The sequence below is a fragment of the Notolepis coatsorum genome (genome assembly GCF_963971535.1).
Source record: "Notolepis coatsorum genome assembly, chromosome: 2".
NCBI classification, from domain to species: domain Eukaryota; kingdom Metazoa; phylum Chordata; class Actinopteri; order Aulopiformes; family Paralepididae; genus Notolepis; species Notolepis coatsorum.
The window spans coordinates 171,074,587-171,098,305 of NC_140166.1; the positions used below are offsets into that span (position 1 = coordinate 171,074,587).

Consider the following 23,719-nt stretch of genomic DNA (forward strand, 5'->3'; position numbering starts at 1 on the left):
CGAGACAGGAGGTGACATTGAGTGGAAGGAGGTGCGTGAGCTCGTTGTGGGTAAGTGTATTTCTCCTGTCCTCCCTTCTCCTTCCACTTTAAACAAAAAAAAAAGCATAAACTACGACCTGGTATACGACACAGTGGGTGTATATTTGATTCTACAAGAGTACATATATATATATATAGATAATTCGATTTTTGGTAGATTTTTGTAGAAAACAGCCTTAATGTCATTCCTCCTCATTGGTGTCCTTTGTCACTTGTCCAGGACGGCTCCGCAACACCCCCGAGGCTGACGAGAACATCATCGACCCCAACATCCTCTCCCTCAACATCCTCTCGGCTGGGTATGTCAGGCCCACGCACGACGACAGGTACGTCCTGGTTGAACCAGTCCATTAGAAACCCTTTAGGTGATGAAGAACATCCACCACCAACAACCAGCTCACCTTTTAGAATGTGTCCCCCTCCTTTCGTTTTGAATTCACGTCGGTCGCTCGGAATTCAAAGCGGTAAATGTACACTGTGGGCTATTGACCGTATTCACACGGCGGCCATTTTGGTCTTATGTCATGCTCGGGCTGGGTGGGAACAGGGTGGGAAAGAGATCCCAACCTGAGCACGACCATGTGAATAATGGTCAATTGAGACGCTTGCTTGTCTTAAGCTCTCTGCAGCCACGCTGAACTTGGGAACCATTCTCCGATTTCGGTTGCCTGTGATGAGACTCTGAATTGAATTGCATTTTGGTTAAAATTATTCCAAAGCAGGCGCGGCAGGCAATTCAGGGGTTAAATCCAGGCAACGGTTTTGTGTCTGTTATACAGTCTAGTCTGAGGACCCCAGAATATTACCTGCTGCTGTTAAAAACGACAGCTCCTGCAACATGGAACATGGCACGCAGGGGAATGCATGGCATTATGAGCCAGCTGTGGGTCCGATGAATGCATGGCACAAGATGCTCCACTTGACTGTTCCAAACTAATAACAGACCATTTTATTTCATTTTATTATTTATTTGGCTTTCACTCCCCAAACATTGACCTTCCACTTTCTTTGAACCCGTTTTTCTTTTGTTGCATTAATGTGGTTTAATCAGTCTAGATGCAGGAGGTCACGCGTATAAGTCAGGAATGCCAGGGTCGAGACACTCACTGAATTATATTTCATTTAGTTAAAACGCTTCACATTGATATTTAAGAATGTATTTCACAGTGCTGGCTGTACGACCCTCCCGTGATGCTAATCCGTGCTTTGAATGTTGATTGTCATCGTTGACCATTATTCACACGGCGGTCGTTTTGCTCTCATGTCATGCTCTGATTGGGATTCCTTTCCATCCTATTCCCCATGACTTAAGAGCTAAATAAATTACCGCCATGTGAATATGGTCAATTGCACCTTCATGTTGCATTTCACCCTGTTCATCCCCTCACCCCCTATAGCTGCTACCATCAGATCAACTCTACTAACCCCCTATAGCTGCTACCATCAGATAAACTCTACTAACCCCCTATAGCTGCTACCATCAAATCAACTCTACTAACCCCCTATAGCTGCTACCATCAGATCAAGTCTACTAACCCCCTATAGCTGCTACCATCAGATCAAGTCTACTAACCCCCTATAGCTGCCACCATCAGATCAAGTCTACTAACCCCCTATAGCTGCCACCATCCCTCTTCAACCCAGATCAACTCTACTAACCCCCTATAGCTGCTACCATCAGATCAACTCTACTAACCCCCTATAGCTGCTACCATCAGATCAAGTCTACTAACCCCCTATAGCTGCCACCATCCCTCTTCAACCCAGATCAACTCTACTAACCCCCTATAGCTGCTACCATCAGATCAACTCTACTAACCCCCTATAGCTGCTACCATCAGATCAAGTCTACTAACCCCCTATAGCTGCTACCATCCCTCCTCAACCCAGATCAACTCTACTAACCCCCTATAGCTGCTACCATCAGATCAACTCTACTAACCCCCTATAGCTGCCACCATCCCTCCTCAACCCAGATCAACTCTACTAACCCCCTATAGCTGCTACCATCCCTCCTCAACCCGGATCAACTCTACTAACCTCTGTCTTGCTGACAGACCACCACCAGCACTGCGTCACTGACCTGAAATCACCTTCATTTTAATGCCTCTCACCCGCTCAATGCATGCCTTGGAGTAGACCTTTGTCACTGCATCCAGGATTACTGTAATAGCACCCCATTTCAAAAGGATAGTCTTACAATGACTCGTGAAATAATGATGAAATAATTGCCTAAAGTTAGCAACTACTAACCCACAAGGATCAACCTGTGGTTAATCATACATTGAACTTGCCCCATTCCGTCATCACCCTGTAGAGGTTCAGGATTTAACTCTACAGTGCAATGCCACAATGGATAAACCTCTTGATTCTTGATTCTTGATTCTGGATACATCAGTGTCTATGTACGGTATATGGTTGACTATTCTGATTAACTACTACTCGCAGTTTAGCACAGTTTAAATCCTGTATATTGGTCATTCCTTTATGCCTTTGTGGCTCCTATGTAGGCTAAGGGCCACAATACTTCAAATATTTTCACAATATTGTGATATAATACATTAGCCATATAGGCCATCCCTGCTCCTATGGGTGTGATGGTTTAGTTGTATTATGGAAATGTATAAACTGTGATATTTCAAGGCTGCTCTCGACTGATCACTATATCCACTGTGCACTGGCATGACTTCCTAACAGCTAACCTCACTTAACATAACTCACCATGAACATCACCATAATACCGCACTGTATATAAAGTGGCACTATAACTGTAGAATATTGACATAATATCATGTTTTATACTGTCTATTAACTGAATATTAAGTGCATTTATTATGTATTAAATGTATTAAAATACAGTGTTGCTCACCTGTTACTGTCAACATTTTTAAATAATCTCTCATATTAATCTGAATCTACAGTAGGCTTCTGACTGTAGGACCCCCAGTCTTTCCTAAATATTTATCATTCTGTGACCTCCTCTTATGGCTTATTGTTAAACCACACAGCTTTGCTGATGACACCCTTCCCTCTCCCCAAAGCACAAGAATCCCATTCCCTAGACCTGGCTTTCCCCCATGATGAGTGAATTTACATTAATGCACATTAATATTCCACATACTAGCTAATAACCTAATAGGTTAAGGTAATACAGAAGATGGGATAAGGTGTTTACACGTCATATCCCCAACTGCCAATATGAATTTGTACATTTGGAATTTGTAAATGGGATTGAGGTGTTTACATACTCAGGTTTTGGGGGATATGAGCTTATCCCGGCTACTGTAGACAGGACATTTACATTACTCGCTGATGAAATATGAAAGTGTTCCAGGTAATATTGGAACATTAATGTGCATGTAAACACACCCCATAGTGCCATAAGAAGCGTCAGGGGGGCTGAGGAAGCCCCGGGAGCCCTGCCCCAGGTCAGCGTGCGGTCCAGCCTCTGATGAGCTAGGATGGAGGCTAATGCTGATACTGCTGACTACCACTAACAGAATGTTGTTTTGTGTTTTTGCAGACAGTTTCTTGATTCGGACATGCCTAGGTATATTATTTCCCCCTCTCCTCTCATTCTGTTGATTTTAGATTTCATACTATCTCGTATCATAATACGTTTTTTCTTCCATACCCCCTTGTCATTTCATAAAAGAAAAATACTCTGGTCATCTACTGAATCAATTCCCTGTCTCCCATCGTGCCGTGGCTGTCTGTCCTCTTGCTTCTTTGTTTTCTCTTCCCTTGTGAGAGGGGATGGACATGTCTTGCACGTCCTCGTCTTCTCGCTGTGTTGGATGTGTGTTTGAGCCATAGCAGGGGGGGGCGTAGCGGGGCTGCTGGACGGGGGCTGCATGGCTGGCTTTGCTTCATAGGGACTGACTTCTTTGGCCGCGTTTCTGCCGGAGGTGTCGTTAGGCCAGTATCTCACTTCCTGTTTCCTCTTTAGCAGCGTCGCCGCTGGGACAACTCATTAGTCAAGACTTCAGACGTGGTCGAATAAATCCTGTAGGGGGCACAAATTACTATAAAAATACTAGCACTATAGTGATTCACTATAGTGAATCACTATATAAATACTATAATAAAACATATAATGCTGTATAACTATTGTGATTCATGTTACATTTCTAATTACTGTGGTAAACCGTATACATAAACATTGTATTGATCTGGTTAAAATGTCTGTAGCCTAGTGTGTATGAAAAAAACACACGAATACTACAAGTTTTACTATAGTTAATTTTTATTTGGGATACTTCTTTCCTATCCTCCAATATTGTCCAGGAACAGAAACAATGGGAAATGTTGCAATTCTAATCAAAGAACTTTAGCTCCTGCTCATCTCTCTTAGTTGATCTGTTTTCTTTTACAGCTCGGATACGGATCTCTTTATTGAAATAATGTTTGTTGTACATGGCAGCAATATCATGTCACTTACAGTTAAAACATCTTTATTGAGAACGTTGTGGTACAAGGACCTTCATCAGGTTATCTTCATGATTTATAGACGGGTAGCAGGAGCTGAATCAGCACACAAGAACTAAGGACTATTATGCTTTTTTTCCCCACCACTAGAGGGCAGTAGTTGTTCATAATTACAGCAATTCAATCTTTTGGACCATCTATCGGGTTTAAGTTACATCTTTCCTGTGGCAAAAGCACTGAAATCGAATATGAAAAAAAATCAGAGCTTTGAGAAGGGAGGCTCTTTTACAGACCCTTTAAAATCTATTTGTTATCCCACTGTTTTGCAAGAAAAAAAGGAAAAAAAGGTGTTGGCTTATAAAATACTCATGTTTTCTTGTGATTATTCACAAGATCTGTCACATCATGTTATTGATTCGCCTCCTTGGACACGATCCAGCCAATGACCTCTCTCTCCCTCTCCGTCCCCGGAGTCCATGACAAAATGTCCTTCCCGTCACGGGCCCCGGTAGAGTCTCTGGGGGGTGGGGGGGGGCCTTGAGCAATGGCTCGTCCGGTATTACCGAAGTGTTGCTCGGACCGAACACCTCATTTATAGTACCCCCGTTGGCAAGGTGTCGCGAGCCGTAAACATTTCAAATGTAATCCGTGGAACCATTACCTCAGCGGTAGCATTTTCCCTGAACTCGCTGCAATGTTGTGAACATTTCTAAACCGCTTATGACTCTCGGGAAACCGAGCCAAGCGGCAGAAGAAGAAAAACCACTGTTTCCTCAAATGTGGCGCCAGGAGCATGACTTCAAACCTGGCCGCGGCACTTCAGAGCCGCAAAGTACAGATGAAGTGCCGAGAGAGGCTTTCTTTCTTGTTATGTGAGAGGAGAGGCTGCTGCTACTGGAAGAGGAGTGTGTGCGTGCACGTGTGTGTGTGTGTGTGTGTGTGTGTGTGTGTGTGTGTGTGTGTGTGTGTGTGTGTGTGTGTGTGTGTGTGTGTGTGTGTGTGTGTGTGTGTGTGTGTGTGTGTGTGTGTGTGTGTGTGTGTGTGTGTGTGTGTGTGTGTGTGTGTGTGTGTGTGTGTGTGTGTGTGTGTGTGTGTGTGTGTGTGTGTGTGTGTGTGTGTGTGTGTGTGTGTGTGTGTGTGTGTGTGTGTGCGTGCGTGCGTGCGTGCGTGCGTGCGTGCGTGCGTGCGTGCGTGCGTGCGTGCGTGCGTGCGTGCGTGCGTGCGTGCGTGCGCTGTGTGTGTGTGTGTGTGTGTGTGTGCGTGCAGTGGTGGAAAGTAACTGGAAAGGAGTTTTACTCAAGTACTGTACTTAAGTATTTTCATTTTAGGGAACTTTATACTTTTACTCCACTACATTTCAAAGGAAATATTGTACTTTTTACTCCACTACGTTTATCTGAACCCATCAGTTACTAGTTACTTTGAAGAAAAATATTTTGCATAGAAAACATGGCTGAGATGCATGAAGATTATATACATTCACATTTGAAGCCTGTCAGCTTCAAGGGGACGTAATCAGAGCAGCATAACTGGACCACATACCACTGTCTTTAACATGACATTTAGAGGTCAATGGATCGAGGGTTGAATGCTCCCAAGCACTGGAATACACAAACGTCAGAATGCATACTTTTACTTTAGATACTTAAGTACTTTCAATAGCAAATACTTCTCTATTTTTACTTGAATGGAAGACTTTTACCTTTACCAGAGTACTCATTTATCTGAGTATTTCTACTTTTACGTAAGTAAAGGAACTGTGTACTTCTTCCACCACTCTGTGTGTGTGTGTGTGTGTGTGTGTGTGTGTGTGTGTGTGTGTGTGTGTGTGTGTGTGTGTGTGTGTGTGTGTGTGTGTGTGTGTGTGTGTGTGTGTGTGTGTGTGTGTGTGTAAGGCCGTGCATCTGCATTTATGTATGGGTGACTGCACATATGTGTGCTTGAGATGTGCATGTGTGTGTGCGTGCATGCGTGACTGTGCATATGCATGCATGTATCGTTGACTTCACGTGTGTGTGTGAGCGTGCATATGCATGTACGTATGTATGGGTGACTGCACATATGTGTGCTTGAGATACTAGATACTATGCTAATATGTCTATATATACTACTATGCACTCAGAGTGTACCACTCAAGTTCGACACTGCTAGACGAACAATATCACTGACCCTTAGCTGAGTTGTACCATTCCTGCTGACTTGTTTTATATAACTTATAAGTCGCTTTGGAAAAAGGCGTCAGCTAAATTACGAAATGTAAATGTTTAGATATCCATGTTTATGTGTGTGTGTGTGTGTGTGTGTGTGTGTGTGTGTGTGTGTGTGTGTGTGTGTGTGTGTGTGTGTGTGTGTGTGTGTGTGTGTGTGTGTGTGTGTGTGTGTGTGTGTGTGTGTGTGTGTGTGTGTGTGTGTGTGTGTGTGTGTGTGTGTGTAACCGTGCATATATGGGTGACTGCACATAATGTGTGCTTGAGATATGCATGTTTATGTGATTTGATTTATTTGAAAGGGACAGATGCAAATACATAGATAATGCTTGTATCATAGTGTTTGTAGCCAAAGCTAATATTTGCAACACCCGTCCCTTAAGGGGCTGACATAAAACATTATAAAATAGGACATACAGTAGGTAAATAAAAAGGTAATAAAAGCAGTTAGTGTACAAAGTAGACATGCCCTCACTAACATTATGTGTGACTGTGCATATGCATGCATGTGTTTGACTTCACATGTGTGTGCTTTGAGATGTGTGTGTATGTTCTCTGTGTGTGTGTGTGTGTGTGTGTCATATACAGTCTTTAGTTTTTTTTTTTTTTTTTTTTTCCTTTTCTCCGCAAGTGTACAGTCTTTAGTTGAATGGCAGACTCTTATCTCTCATCCTCCCGCAGAGTAGCAGCAGTAAGCTGAGCTCCTCTCTCTCTCTCTCTCTCTCTCTCTCTCTCTCTCTCTCTCTCTCTCTCTCTCTCTCTCTCTCTCTCTCTCTCTCTCTCTGGGATATCGGCTCAGATCTCGAGTTGTTCACCTCCCATCTGAGTGACACGTTGTTCACGTTTCCCATAAGGTCACCTCAGTCCGAGGGCCATGCGGGAGCCCCAACGTCTGAACCTCATGAAGAACCCACTCCGTCCTCCTCTTCATGGCTTACAGAAACATTAGCTTCCTTGCACATTTCTTTGCTCAGATTTGTTTTTTATTTTAGATTTAAGGCCGTATGCCGGGCAGCAGGCCAGGAGAACAAGCGCTCTCGATGTGTGATTATTCACTCCGGGGAACTGGGGAAAAAATCTTGTATATCAATTTATGCGGTAAATCACGGCAGAGAGAGAGGAGAAGGGAGTATCACTCTGTCGGAGGAGCGGCCATGTGTTGTTAATTGACCTTTTCCGCGGTACAGTGGACCTGGGATAGCATCAAATAGATACAGGGATACACTCTCCTGTAATCTCATCGCTCTCTCCCTTACGGGGGAAGATATTATTACACCCGCTAGTGTTTGTTTACACGAGATATATCCATAGAAATATAATAGTAACATTATGGAGAAAGATAAAAAAAAAAAAAAAAATAAAACAGCTCAAAGGTAAAAACACACACCCATCCCAGCGACGAAGCCCGCGGTTCCTCCTGACTCTCACCTTTTTGTTTTGCCAATTTTCCTCTTTTTTCACAGCATTTCCTTGGGAATTGACCATAGGTATTTTCACAGCCCTGTCCCTCCGTCTGTCCGTCACCCTCTCGTCTTCTTCTCAAACTTGTCCTGTTGCTAATAAAGTCATTTCAGCGCCTCGTGCTTCTCTCTGTGGTGTTTTGTACACAGAGCAGGACATCAACACTCAAGTTGTCTCTCTGTTGCATGCCGTTACTCTCAGGATCACTTCTGTCATAATGATTAAAAGAAAATCTAGATTCTAGAGTCTACTGTACATCTACCGTACATCTATAATAAATTGATAAAAAAAAATAAAAATAAAAATCTCCAATACCAAATTATGGTACACTGGAAGATGGAATAACAAATAATTCAAAGCTGTCCTTTGGGTTTATTAAAAAAAGATAAGTGTGTACATCATGTCCCACATGATTACAATGTGTTTTATCAACATCAATTATGTATATCTTGGAAGGAAATGTATTTTGTTAAAGCACATTTTAATTATGCAAAACCAACATAACACCTTTTTTCTTTTACACAAATCCATAGGAATTCTATAGTGCTCTCAAGAGTGTACATCTGAAATGTAGCGCACATCTGTTTGTGAAACATTGGCTGAATTCACACACAGAGAGCTGAGGTGCTTCAGGTTGAGGTTGTTTCTAATTGATCTGCTTCACGTCCCCATCTTTCATCTACCACCACGACCACCACCACGACCAGGACCTTTTACCGCTTTGAGGCGGCCTGGGACAGCTCCATGCACAACTCCCTGCTCCTCAACCGAGTCACCCCGTATGGGGAGAAGATCTACATGACCCTCTCAGCCTACCTTGAGGTAATGTTATAGAACCGTACTGTATGTTGGCAGGAGACACGGCTCCTTTTCAGTGGTGTAGGACGCAGGTTTCTTTTAGCTTTTTTTCCCCTTCTTTTTTTTCTACAGATTTTTTGTGATGGTAGCAAACTTGGTCAGGGCAATATACATAGTCGGAGCAGTAGAAAGGATTGTGTACATGCAAGACGAAACGTTATCAAGACAATGAGGCATCTTGCTAATTTTTAACCTGAATCGAATGCTTGCAGTTGGTTTCAGAGCTATATATCTGAGAGACTCCAATGTGTAAAAACAAGAAATGCCCAGTCAGAGTTTCTATCCATTACAAGAGGTGTCCCGCAAGGATAAATTCTGGGCCCTGTCTGGTTATTGATCCTTGCTATTGTCTCATCTCTGAATCGGTGTACTTTTTATGTGGATGATGCTGTTATCTATTGTATTGCCTATTCTGTGAAACTAGCCACTGAAAATCTGCAACTCTCTTTTAACACTTTCTGTGCCAAACCCGAGAAAAGTCGGGTTTCGCCACCATGCGTTGAGCACCATACCCGAGAATTCTCGGGTTTTGATCCTTTGATATTTTTTCTTTGATCTCCGTTCTATACACTCAGCCGGAGCTCCCTAGGTCTCCCTGGCTCATCTGCCTATGTTGGAATTGCAATGCCGATCGAATCTCACCAGGTGGCAGTATCGCCTACCCTTTGAACTGGGAACTGGGGATATCACTTGTCTTGTGATCCACTCTGGCTGTTTCCGCCTAGGAGTGGATCACAACATAGCAAACGGTGGAAGATTTGGTGCCTCAGAGCTATTATTTCCCGTATGGTAGTCATGCCCAATATACACGAGTAATTGCGATCGCCATGGGATCGACTGGGATTTATTCATTTTGGAGTACTTTCTGACTGAGGTAAGGTCTATCTTAGGTAACCTGCTGGTTTTTTTCTTACGTAAAACATGCTTCTGTACCAATCACAGTGTCGTAGTTTACTGGACGTAAAAACTTGCTTTTGGTAACGATCACAGTTTTGAGTTAAAACGACCCCCCCCCCCCCCCCCACCCTTGATGATTTTGTGAAGACACATATGTACATGGTATATACCTTTGATTTGGAAGTATTTGGGGTTTCGGGCGACCAACGATTTGGTCATATTGCATATAACGCGCCATATCTCGCAATCTATGAAAAAATACTGGATTATTTTGGAAAGGGGTGATGTTTAGCGTGTAATGCACAAACTACAGTGTAAGAGCCAATTTATATGGTTGTATTGACATCTGTTGTATTTTATGTATTTGTTTTGTATTTATGTATTTGTGTTGATTTCTGCCTGTAGACAGCCGTGCCTGCTATTGGGTTTATGGCATCAGTTCCCATTGCTCACCAGTAGGTGACTTACGTGGCTACTTAATGGGTAATGGGACTGATGACAGCCAGGTGTGTTTGGTTACCGGCAGAGCCTAACAGTTTTTTACCGTTACGTCACGTTGACACGGCACGTTGTTTGGTTATCGTTTTGTTTGTAGTGTATAGTGTTTGTTTGTTCATTTGAAGGTACCTTTGGCGTTTACTTCATATCAAATGCAAATTGTGCATTCAGTAATTATGTGGTAAATAAACCCATTTGGGGTGTTATTGGAATGGACCTTGTGGACATTCAATCCTTTCAACAGACGATTATCCAGCAGCAGCCACAGACGCGTCAACTTATGTTTTAGCTGGTTTCAGCCTCCTCAGGGCTTTATAGATTTATTGTTTTGTTTAGTCAAGTTAGGCCCTTATATACAGTATGTAGAAATGAACTTGTTAGTCAGTGATGGACTATGAACAATGCCTGTCAAATGAGCCATACTATTGTCTCCATAGCTATAATACAGAACACACGATGGGTCTGCAAACATCGCTAAAAGGGTCAATAACGCTGGCGCCATTGAGTAAAGATGGGAAAAGGGCGTGACGCTCAATGAGTTAATGCTTTACAAGACTTATAAGTCTCAAATTGGTGGTAGATGCTAGTAAAACAAAATGTATGTTGTTCTCTAGAGCCAGAAATATATAGTTTACAATGACCTTATTATATCTACTGTGAATGGGTCTGACATTGAAAGTCGCAGACTAGAGTCACACAGAATACAAATACCTTGGTGTTTGGCTTGATACATTTAAATATCATGTGAACGTTCTTGCCAGTAAAGTGCTGCACAAGATTGGATCTAGCTTCCAAATGATTAGCTGTTGGATAACATTTTGGATTACAGAGATGTGATTTATAGACATGCATCAGTTTCCACTCTTAAACCCTGGACTGTATATCATTCAGACATTAGATTTATCGCTGGTGATACATGTAGTTATAATCCTTAACATTGTGTCCTGTACAATAGGATTGGGTGGTCCTCTTTGGTGGAAAGATGAGATTTGCACTGGCATCTTTTATTTTTTATAATTTTTTTTTATTTTTTAGCATTTATCGCTTTTTACTACTGGGCAGTCCAGTAGAGAGAGAGAGAGGAGGAACGGGAGACAGAGTGGGGGGAAGACATTCGGCAAATAACGACGGGTCCGGGAATCGAACCCGGGTCGGCCGTGCCGCGACTCAGCGCGTTATGTGGTTCGCCACTGGGGCGCCCCACACTGGCATCTTTTAAATTAATTGGAGATTGTCCAAATTACATTACCTCATTATTGGAATGGACCTATACTTTGTATAGTGATTGATGATTGTTGATGATTATTGATGATGATGACTGTGATACTCGACGACACCGTAAAGGAGGGCTGCCCGTCAGTGTAATCGCGAGTCAAAATAAAGCTTGAATGAATGAATCTTATCGTTCTATTGTGAGGACATGGGATAATCAGACATAAAACTTCCCGTGTTCTGTGTCTCCAGAGCTCGGCTGCATCGCCAACCCCCACCCCCAAACCACACGCGGTTTTCTCAACTATTTCTTCACCTTTCCTGGGCTCTACTACAGTTGAAAATACTTGAGGAAACAGCGCCTGCGGTTCACTGGAGCTCTGCTCTTGGCCGCGTAGCGTCATCCGGTGGAGTGTCTTGGGGGCCGATATACGGCCAAGCTCTCTGGAGATGCAGAACACATACGTCTTATGTCCTCCCCTCAACAGAACGATGGGATTAAGGTTGAAAATCTAAAAATGTAATGTGTTATTGTGTCAGTTTGGGACATTTATTTGCGCTGAGCCTGTTTGATAGTGCGGTGGGTTTTCCCACAAGTAAAACTATATATCGGATGAACTGAGAAGAACTGGGATAGCATCACACTGATCGCTACTATTATTGCTAGCTTAGCTTTCTCTTATGGGAGACATGTTACCGGTGTACGCTAGTGTTTACACAAGATGTGTCCATAGAAACATCTTTTACCTGTGTTGGCAGAAGACAGAGCTGAGACAGAGGATCTAACCTCACCATATCCCACGATTGTATCACAACTTAGTGCTATTTATCGTGTAATTAACTGTGATTATTATACTGTGATTATATAATAGCTTGGTTTAGTGTTCTCTTTACCGTTGTTGTTTCTGCTGCTGCTTTGCACACATTACACCCCCATGCTGTGAGTGTTATGTTAGAATCTCTAGAGCTACTCTGTCATTGTTTCATTGCCACGTTGCACACATTACATCCACACTGTGATTATTGTGAATTAATATAGTACATTTAGTGTATTGTAAATTACTGCTATTTTGTCCGGGTTCTGCTACTTTTTTAACCCTTTCACTACCACACTACAGAAGGTTACCCTTTAGTTCTTCTCACTACCGGTTAACCGTCTGTAGTGTGGTAGTGGAAGGGCTAACCTTCTGTATTGTCGCAGTGAAAGGGTTAACCCTTTGGTAGTGTGGTAGTGAAAGGGTTAATGCTATTTCTATAGTTTTTATTGTATTTTATTGATGATGCCGCAGTAAGGTCTTAAGAGCCAAGGCATTAAGAAGTTCACTCCTGAATGCTGTACACAGTATGGAAGTGCCAGTAGAAAATCTGAATCTGAATCTGAATCAAGTGATGCAAGAGGTGACTATGGAGTGATGACATTTTAAATCCCCTCTCTCTCTCTCTCTCTCTCTCTCTCTCTCTCTCTCTCTCTCTCTCTCTCTCTCTCTCTCTCTCTCTCTCCTCTCTCTCTCTCTCTCTCTCTCTCTCTCTCTCTCTCTCTCTCTCTCTCTCTCTCTCTCTCTCTCTCCTCTCTCTCTCTCTCTCTCTCTCTCTCTTATCAATTGCAGATGGAGAACTGCACTCAGCCCACTGTTATAACCAAAGATATCTGTATGGTGTTCTACTCCCGAGACGCCAAACTCCCGCCTCCCGATCCATCCGCAACCTCTTCGGCACTGGGAGCCTGAGGGGATCAGAGGGGTGAGTGAGGTTACGGTTTCAAACTATGAAAATATATACGGTACCACCGGACAACTCCGTCGGTTCTGGTTTGAAACTGCCATAATACCGTAATCAGCTCACCTGGTATGTAAAGGTTCAGGTTGTGTGACCCCCCAGAAAATCTGTGTTCCACTCATTTTCAATGGATCAGTTCCAGGCTGCACATTGGTATGACATAGAAAAATTAAATATTTCATTGTTTTCATTTATTAACATGGGGGTTGGACAGTATTAATTAAAGGTGCTATAGATAATAGTGAGCCACTAGATGTCCCACTAGAGCACCAGCATGTCAGCACGTCTCAACTAGCAGCACGTATCCAATCAGGTGCATTCCACATGGGAAGTAGGGAGGGGATACATGCATGCAACATGTAAATAACAACATTCATTATGGACCCGCCAACATTTTTAAAGGATAAATGCTGCACCTTTCTAAAAGCTCTGTGGATTTATTATTAAAGAAAAATATTATTCTACATAAAGATTTGATCTGTAGCACCTTTAACACTTTCAGCGCCAATCACGTAAAAAGTCGGGTTATCTCGCCAACGTTGAGCGCTAAAACCCGAGAAAAGTCGGGTTTTCGATCGTTTTCATTGTTTTTTATTTTATTCGATTTTAATATTCTATACAGTCTCACGGACCTCTGTGTATCATTGGGACTCATTCTGAGACCTTGAGAATGCAATGCCGGCCGAATCCTGCTAGGTGGCAGTATCGCCTACCCTTTGAAACCTTATTTCACACTGTGTGTTACATTTTATATGGTTTGGGCGGAAAAATGGTACCCGGGCAAGTGAAAGGCTTCATTCGAGCCACTTGGAACGCGTCCAGCACACTTGATGCATAGTTTGTCCCATTTCATGTCAGGGACCCGATGGACATCAATACTGGAAATCGCGATCAGACAATTAGAATATTCATTTTGGAATACCTCCTAGCAAAGGTAAGGACTATATGACATCAATCCTACTTTGATCCTACAATGATTTCACATCGATCGCAACGATCATATGTAACGTACTCCAAAACGTATGCCGTTGCTGACGATCAGAGCATCACAAACCCCCCCCCCATGCCTTCATGATGAAACATAATACCTATTATTATATACCTTTGATTTGGAAATAGTATCGTGTCCAGGCGAGCAACGCGAACGACTTTAAAGCGTGGCCCATTGACAGCAGGGATGGGGATAAACGCTGGCGCTGAATGAGTTAAGCCATAAGAAAATAGAAAATAGTTTTTCTGTATTAATTCACTATGTGAATTGAATAATTGTGTGGTATTCGTCTTTGATAATCTCCATTCTACCTTTTTCAGAAATCGTATCACTGGCGTGTATGAGGTCAGCTTATGTCACTTGGCAGAAGCCGGAAGCCCAGGTAAGACGGAGCCAATGGCCCCTGGTGCATTTCTACCATATAGCTCTCTCTCTCTCTCTCTCTCTCTCTCTCTCTCTCTCTCTCTCTCTCTCTCTCTCTCTCTCTCTCTCTCTCTCTCTCTCTCTCTCTCTCTCTCTCTCTCTCTCTCTCTCTCTCTCTCTCTCTCTCTCACTCATGCTCTACCTGACTCGCCCCAGGTATGCAGAGGAGGCGCAGGCGGGTGCTGGACACCTCGGTGGCTTACGTCCGTGGGGAGGAGAACCTGGCAGGCTGGAGGCCTCGCAGTGACAGCCTCATCCTGGACCACCAGTGGGAGCTGGAGAAACTCAGCCTCCTGCAGGAGGTGGGGGCTGCCTGGCCAATGTTAATGTACTATCTTGTGGAAAATATTCACAGTGATTTTATAACACTACACAGCCTCCAGACAATTGAAAAGTATTTTAAATGGAATTATTATTATTATTATTATATATTATATATATAATTTTCTTTTGTCCAAAAACAGATACATAGCTCTTGGAAAACCAGATCCTACATGTTGTTGATGGTTGTGAATGATGTTCTCAGGTGGAGAAGACCAGACACTACCTGCTCTTGAGGGAGAAGCTGGAGTCCACCCTGCTCCTGACCCAGGAGTGTCTCCTGTCAGGTGTGACCGAGGACCCGAGTGAATCCCCTCAGCCCTCCGAGGTCACCCAGGACCTCAGCCTGACCTCAGACATCCCCACAGAGAGGCAGAGGGAGCTGGCCGCCAAGGTGAGGAGATGCTGCTGAATTTAATCTTTTAAAGGTCCCATACATGAAAATGTAGAAACTATATTCTCCAATTGATGGACTGAGGTTGTGACACAATGAAAATGTACAGCATTTTATAACTGTAAAAGCTTTGTTTCCAAGGTTTGTAACATTTACAATTTTAAATTGATCTGTAAATTGACATGGTCAAAGGATTCTGCATTGGTGCTTTAAATGTGTTAGTGTTAGTAGGATGGTTTGATCTGTATTGTTTGACACTTGCTACTGTGTCTCCCATAACCAGAAACAAGTTTTCCTTGCCTTTTAAACTGTGCTATCACACTCCATAGAGAATTAATTGCAAAAGTTGGAAAAAGTATCCATTTTCCCAAGGGGTCAGGTTGCATATTATGGCTTGAAACTAATGGCACATTTAGATGTTGTAGTTATGCGTTATATGAGCCTGTTATATCAGCGCAATATCCACATCGCAATAAATGGTCAAAATAGCATTCTAAATTAAATATTGAGGTGCTGCCAAGATGTCCCGGGAAATGTGCTTACTGTCTTCTCCAGAGTCAGACAAGATAGTTATCAATTTCCTCTTTGTGCGTTCAGTAGAAAAGCTATCCAGTAGAGGGCGGTCAGGTGGCGTAGCGGAGATTGCGCTCGTCACCAATGCAAGAGGCTGCGGTCTCGACTCCCGGAGTCAGCATTGCTTGAGGCTTGGGCTGATCGTCATACTAACTCGTTTGGCTGGGTTAGGGGGAGGGCAAGTCATGGGTGGGAAACTGGCGTTGTGGACAGCGACGCCTACAGGTCAGGTCTGGGCGCCTGCTCAGCAAAAGGCAGGACTTGATGAAGGCAGCGTGACCTCCCACGCGTTACACTTCACCAATGAGAGTCCTCGCTGCCAGGTGAAAAAAGAGTCACTGGCTGTCGCCGCACGTGTCGGAGGAAGCGTGCGGATGACTTCAGGGTTCCCTTGTACCGACCAGTAGGAGAACATGCGCACAACAACCAGTAAGGGGAGGGGGGGAATTGGCACAACGACTAAATTGGGACAGGGAGAAAACAGAGATAAATCTGAGAAAAAAGAAAAAGAAAAGCTATCCAGCTGCAAGCTAGCCTAGTTTAGCACAAATGAATGGAAGCGGATACGGACAAGCTAGCCTAGCTGTTAACACCAAAAACCAAAAACTAGGGATGTTCGATATTGGCTTTTTTACTGATACCGATATTGTCCAACTCTTAATTTCCGATACCGATATCAACCGATACCGATATATGCGGGGTTTCCCCCCCAAAAAAACTGAATAATTTCAGGTAATTAACATTAGCCTACATATCTCTTGTCGTGGAATTAACACAACATTATGCATACTTTTGACAATAAATAAAATAAGAATGTATTCTTACTTGCTTGCCTGCGTAAATAAAGGTTAAATAAATGTAAAAAAAATAAACAATTTAAGATTTTATTTTATTTTTTTAAAACCAGTACCGATATTTTCCGATATTACATTTTAATGCCAATATCGGCCGATAATATCGGTAGGCCGATAATATCGGACATCCCTACCAAAAACACCTCTCCATCAGGTGGTCCATATCCACTTCCTTTCATTTGTGCTAAATTAGGCTAGTTTGCAGCCAGATAGCTTTTCGATCTAACACACAGAGATTAGATTGGTATCTTATCTTCTTGTCTGACTCTGGATAGTGTTTTACATTTATTTCAGTGATTCGTTGATACAGCTTACTGGAGAACAGCTTGGAACTCAGTTCTCTCAGGCTATGGTTAGACTAGTGTATTCCTGGCGTTTTTTTATACGTTTTTGACGACGTTTCATGTCCTATCTACACAGAAATGCGTTTTTTGGCGTTTTTTTGTGGATACGGCTGAAACGCAAAATTGTGTTTGCGTTTGGAGATACGCAAAAAAAACGCCAGGAATACAGCGTGTAGTCAGCACGGAGCAGTTGTTGCGAAAACGCCCATGCGCAGTAGATACCATCTGCGTGCCCTTCCTGTGTACAGTGTGTGTGTTTGGGACAGAGCTCCGTGTCCCAAATAGCTTCAGCTACCATGTGTTGTCAAGTTATTGTTATAAGGACCCCAGTCCAAGCTACAACAGTCTGCATTCCCTTAACAATTGTTTGTATTGAGCCGTATTGTATTGTACCCATATGCAATATGTTAAATAAAGTTTACATCCATTCATTCTGCTAGCATTACCGATTGCATGAGCAGCTGGTTAACGTGAGCTATCAGGATTCAGACCCTGTTAGCTCAGAGTTCCTCTTTCAACTTAAGAAGCATTAAACAAAATGGCCCAGTCATCTATTCACCTTTGTTTAATACACACAGCGTTGTCTCTAATGTTATCTAACTACTGATAGCTCGCGATATCATCAGTTTTGATGCTGGCTAAGTAGCGTGAGCTAACGTTAGCTTCTAGCCACAATGCTATATTGTTATAATGGCATACTCCATTGACGTTAGCATGCAGCTAACAATGCTACAATGCTACCGATCGTTTTTTAGCCTAAACTATCCGCTCTTGGTGGTCACTTGTGTTGATGTTAGTTTTGTTTCATCAACAAATGACAGGCAGAACACACAGTGAATGTATCCGTTTTGTTTATTGCACTTTTATTAGGCTTTGCTGAAAAATTATTGCTGCATTGAGTAAAGCAAGATGGTGGCGCGGCATAGGCGCCTGCCTTATTGACATTTTCTTTGCTGGAGCTTCCACCAGGAAGTGTATTGGCACATTCGTTCTGATTGGTTGAAATTGCCTTCATGTTTGCCACCTACTGCCACCTACTGCTTTGGCAGTGTACTACATCAGTGTGCTCTGGTGACAAAAACGAAAAAAAAACGAAAGTGTGACTCGAGGCGCATGACGTCGCGGCGATACGCGGCGATGCGTATAAGAAAACAATACGAAGATGATACGAAAGGTGTAACCTCAGCCTCAGACTTTAAAGTTGTTTCTTATCCTTTTTACAGTGTCTGCGGTTACTCACTCACTCCTTCACCAGAGAGTACAGCCACGTGTGCATCAGTGTCAGCGAGAGCAAGGTAGGTAGTACTACTAGCAAACCTCTATGTATAGAAATGTCATACAATGACAGGGCTTTCCCCAGGACCTTCAAATAAGAAGTCTCAAAGAAATGGGCAATAAAGAAAGCCATTTGCTGTAATTTTCTGCAATTTAAAAACATAAAAAAAGGTTCCAAATAATTTATATTTAAGTACAGTGTATAAGGTTGCACAATAGTTTAACATTGAACACGAAAACACACACACACACACACACACACACACACACACACACACACGCACACGCACGCACGCATGCACTCATGCACACACACACACACACACACACACACACACACACACACACACAGTGGAACAGAGGACAGAGCAATCACGTATTAGACAATGATGTGTCTGTTTCTAAGCTGGCCCCAAGCTTTCACTGCAAAACAATTATAATAATAAAAAATGTATAAAAAAGAATTATAATAATAAAAATAAAAACACATGGTGGCACTGGCGTGTTGTATAGTGACTCTGCGCCCCTATACCATTGTTTAGGGAAAGTCCTGAATAACATAATGTAGTCACTAGGTCTACAACCGGTTCTGTCTAGCTCACCCTGCCAGTCTGACATTTTGTTATTAACACTTTGGCTGCCATGGGTTAAATTCATTATCAACCGTAGGTTGCCGGCTCTATTTGTCTATAGAGAAAGTCCCCTTCTTTGCAGGGCTATAACTTTTTAAATTCTATTGCTACATTGCCATTATTAGGGCCCATTCAAAGTCCTATATGTATTGTTCATTGTGTAGCAACGTTAAACTTTTTCATTCACATATTCATAGTAAAGTATGGTCTAATGTATAAGTATGTTTTCATCTCTTTCTGCAGCTTTCTCCAGAATGTGATCTATAGCCCCAAATACATTATATTGATGATGCAATACAGTTTTATGGCAATCAGCGCGATATAAAAAATTCCAACTAGATGTACTTCTAGAAGTTACTACACGTCATCTGATGTTGACCGGATGGGCTAGGGGGCGTTTATAATTCCGTGGGCAGCGTTATACCAATCATCTAATGTGGGTCAAATGTTGATAATAGCAGTTAGTATCGAAGACGGTAACTTTACACGCTAAAACTCACCCCAGTCTCCGCGCGCCGTTGGGCGATCATCGTAGAGTAGAAATTTTATCATTATGGGATGTAGATTTACCCGGTCCATCTCCAGCTTGTATAATGGTATATACGTCCAAATCATGTTGTTTATCGAGTTATTGGCAATCGATCGCTGTGTATTGTGACGAGCTAGAATGCCGGGACCTATAGCGAGTGCCCGGAAGTAATACGGCCGTCCAGCACAACCTCTATGGCACTTCCTGTTAAGCGATTGCGCCGATCGGCCACCAGATGGCGCTCCTGAACCGCCAGAGAGCTCAGTGGGTCCTCCTGGTGGATCTCAGGCCAGCGGAGGGGACATATGAATCCGATCCCAGATTTTTGAAATATTGATATCAAAAAAAAAAAAATCGTCTTCGCCAACTTGAGCATGGCCGGGAATGACGTGTTTAAGCGTTTCCCGGCACCCAAAGTGTTAATGTGTTGTATTGTGTGTCTTGTGTGTCTTGTGTGTGTGTGTGTGTGTGTGTGTGTGTGTGTGTGTGTTGTATGTGTGCGTGCGTGTGTGCATGCACGCGCGTGTGTGCGTGTGTGTGTGTGCGTGTGTGTGTGTGTGTGTGTGCGTGCCCCAGCTCTCTGAGATGTCGGTGACGGTCCTGAGGGACTCCCCCTCCGCCACGGCTCTGAACACAATCACACCCTCCTCAACATGTCCTTCACTAGTGGATGGCAGCTATAACAACACTGAACTCAGGTCAGTTCTGAAATATACATTTGTCTCTGTGTGTTGGGTAGCCAACACTGACCTCGGGTCAGTTCTGAAACATACCTGTCTGTATAGAGTTGCCAACTTCATGCCATCATTTTACCATTAATTTGTTTCTGTTGTCTGGTTGGGGTCTGTTCCTGTATCTTGTCTGTATTATCAAATCAAATAATACAAGGCACCAAAACACAAGATGAAGCACAGCAGATTTTGTTGAATAAATCACTGGTCACTCACACACACACACACACACACACACACACACACACACACACACACACACACACACACACACACACACACACACACACACACACACACACACACACACACACACACACACACACACACACACACACACACACACACACACAGTCACACACACACACACATACACACACACACACACACACACACACACACACACACACACACACACACAGTCACACACACACACACATACACACACACACACACACACACACACACAAATGTGCACAAGGACACACACACACACACACACACACACACACACACACACACACACACACACACACACACACACACACACACACAAGCCAAAAACGCAGCCTACTTTGTGTCTCTGGGGAGAGATCATGCAACCTGTGGACTAGACATTAAGACAATTCTTGCAGATGATTGGACCACTCACTCCACAATAGATTTGCATGATGATTAGGTTAAACACTCCCAGACCAGAGCCAATATCAGGAGACTCTAGGCTAAACCTTCTAACGCTCTCAGAAATAATGACTACCGTGTTTCTCTTTGAATACTGTTCCCTACTTAGAATAGAATGAATAGAGAAGAAAGTGTATGACTGCATTTCTATAGCGCTTTTCATACTCAAAATTTCTTTACAATGGAATGACTGCAGACTTTTAGTATGGGTGGTCCCAGTTGGAATCAAAGCCCCTAACCCTGGCATTGTCAGTATCATGTGTGTGAGTCCCATGCTCAGAATGCCCAAAGCACTCTACCCACTGAGCTACACAGGAAACCATAGCAGGGATTAGATGATGCAGAATGTCAGGGTTCACACAAGGTCCTTGAAGTGCTTAAAGTGCTTGATCTTTTACCCAAAAAAAAAGTCAAGGTCTGGAATTCCTTGAAAACAGCCAATTTTCATCCATGATCAAATTGTTCTGAATCAAAAAATATATATTTTTTTATTTAAAGTGTAACAAATTGTCGGAAATTGGTTTTAAGCCATATATATTGGATATTTATATTCTATAAAAAACAGAATTTAAAAGTGAATTGTACCCTTTTAACTAGGGATGTTCGATATTGGCTTTTTTACCGATACCGATATACCGTAACATTACATATCTCTTGTCGTGGAATTAACACAACATTATGCATACTTTTGACAATAAATAAAATCAGAATTTGTTCTTACTTGCTTGCCTGGGTAAATAAAGGTTAAATAAATGTATAAAAAAATTATATTTAAAACCGATACCAATAATTTCCGATATCACATTTTAATGCCAATATCGGCCGATAATATCGGTAGGCCAATAATATCGGACATCCCTACTTTTAAATACCCTTTTAAAATGAAAAATTGGAAAATTACTTAAAAGTCCTTGAATTTCATTTTGTAATGTCTGTGAGAACCCTGGAATGTATTTATCTTGTTGCTCCTCAGACCTCCCACGCCTCGCTCCCGCGCTGTCAGCCCCAGTCCTGACTCCCTGGAGGACGGAGATGTCAAGACGTCCCCCAACGGGGCCCTGGAGGTCAAGCCTCGGACCCGCAAGTTTGTCCCCGACATCCAGGAGATCCGGGTTAGGTGAGTAATGGCTCCTCCAGTGTTTTTATTCCTCCTCAAGTTTACCTGGTGATGTCACTCACTCACTGATGGCTGATAGACTTGAACTCGTGTTCACATCCATGTCACGTGTTGTTAATAAAAATAGCAGGCAAGGAGATGTACGTAGCTCTGTTGAATACAGTATATCACAACAACACACAGAGATGTACGTAGCTCTGTTGAATACAGTATATCACAACAACACATAGAGATGTACGTAGCTCTGTTGAATACAGTATATCAGAACAACACACATAGATGTAAGTAGCTCTGTTGAATACAGTATATCACAACAACACAGAGATGTACGTAGCTCTGTTGAATACAGTATATCACAACAACACACAGACATGTACGTAGCTCTGTTGAATACAGTATATCACAACAACACACAGAGATGTACGTAGCTCTGTTGAATACAGTATATCCAGTGATGTACCTGAACGTGTTCAATGAACGATCGTTCGTGAACGTGTTCGTATTTTGGGCGAACGGGAACTGAACGGATGTGTTCCCCCCTAAATGAACGTAATTGAGAACGCGTTCATTCTCAGCGCTGTATAACGGCGTTCAAAAGTGCGTTCATTCTCAGCACTATATTATAACAGCGTTACTTCAAACGTGTGCCAGATTTCATATGCCTTTCAGCCGAAAACCCAGTTAAAACACACCGTAAACAGGCTTTAAAATAATGCTGAAAACCACACAATCTGGCAACCGCTCTGGGCGGAGCTTCGGGGAGTCTGGTAGTAGAGCAGCAGCACTCACACTTTCAGAAGGCGCTGCACTCGCTCAGAGTCAGACTCTAAGCGGCGTCGGTGTACAATATGAGCATTTAAAAGAGTTTTAGTTAAAGTCAGTAAATGTTTTGCACTTTAAATATTGAACTTTGAGGTACAACCTTAGTTTCATACCTCAGCCTGGTTCCTACCTCGTGTTGTGTTAGTACAGAGTTATGTCGGCACATGTTTATATTTGCCCAATGACTACTTTCACTTTTGGTACTTTAAGTATATTTAGATTATTATACTTAATAAAGCAGCACGTTTTTCCTCATGTTTTTGAAAATATACTGTAGAGATGAAAGCTGCAGCTGCTACTAGTGTGGATGAATGGGCGGCAGCAAAGCGTTATGGAAATGCCAGTATTCTGTGGTTCTATTATGGGTTGTGGCAATACATTTGAAAAATAATAGCTCACAGCAACGTATTGAAAAAAGAACTATAAACTATAAATTAGTTCATTTTTGAAACGATGAACTTTAGTTAAACATTTTTAATTTTGAACTATGAACTGAACTAGTTAATTTAAAAATTTGTGAACTGTGAACTGAACTAGTTCATGTAGAAAGTGAACTTTCCCAATACTGAATATATCACAACAACACAGAGATGTACGTAGCTCTGTTGAATACAGTATATCACAACAACACACAGAGATGTACGTAGCTCTGTT

At 42.6% G+C, this 23,719-nt stretch overlaps 1 protein-coding gene across 1 annotated transcript in view; it reads left to right on the forward strand.

Moving 5' to 3' along the window:
• Window positions 1-23,719, forward strand: part of kif1aa (kinesin family member 1Aa) — a gene marked incomplete at its 5' end in the record, with an annotated part of 122,369 nt that overhangs the window by 95,553 nt on the left and 3,097 nt on the right. Inside the window, 12 exon segments of the mRNA XM_084308731.1 lie at window positions 1-50; window positions 262-367; window positions 8,140-8,163; window positions 8,845-8,959; window positions 13,210-13,279; window positions 13,282-13,342; window positions 14,690-14,751; window positions 14,949-15,094; window positions 15,319-15,507; window positions 18,502-18,573; window positions 20,291-20,412; window positions 22,100-22,243. The exon segment at window positions 1-50 is cut by the window's left edge and continues 35 nt beyond it. Coding sequence (XP_084164857.1) covers window positions 1-50; window positions 262-367; window positions 8,140-8,163; window positions 8,845-8,959; window positions 13,210-13,279; window positions 13,282-13,342; window positions 14,690-14,751; window positions 14,949-15,094; window positions 15,319-15,507; window positions 18,502-18,573; window positions 20,291-20,412; window positions 22,100-22,243 — 1,161 coding nt within the window.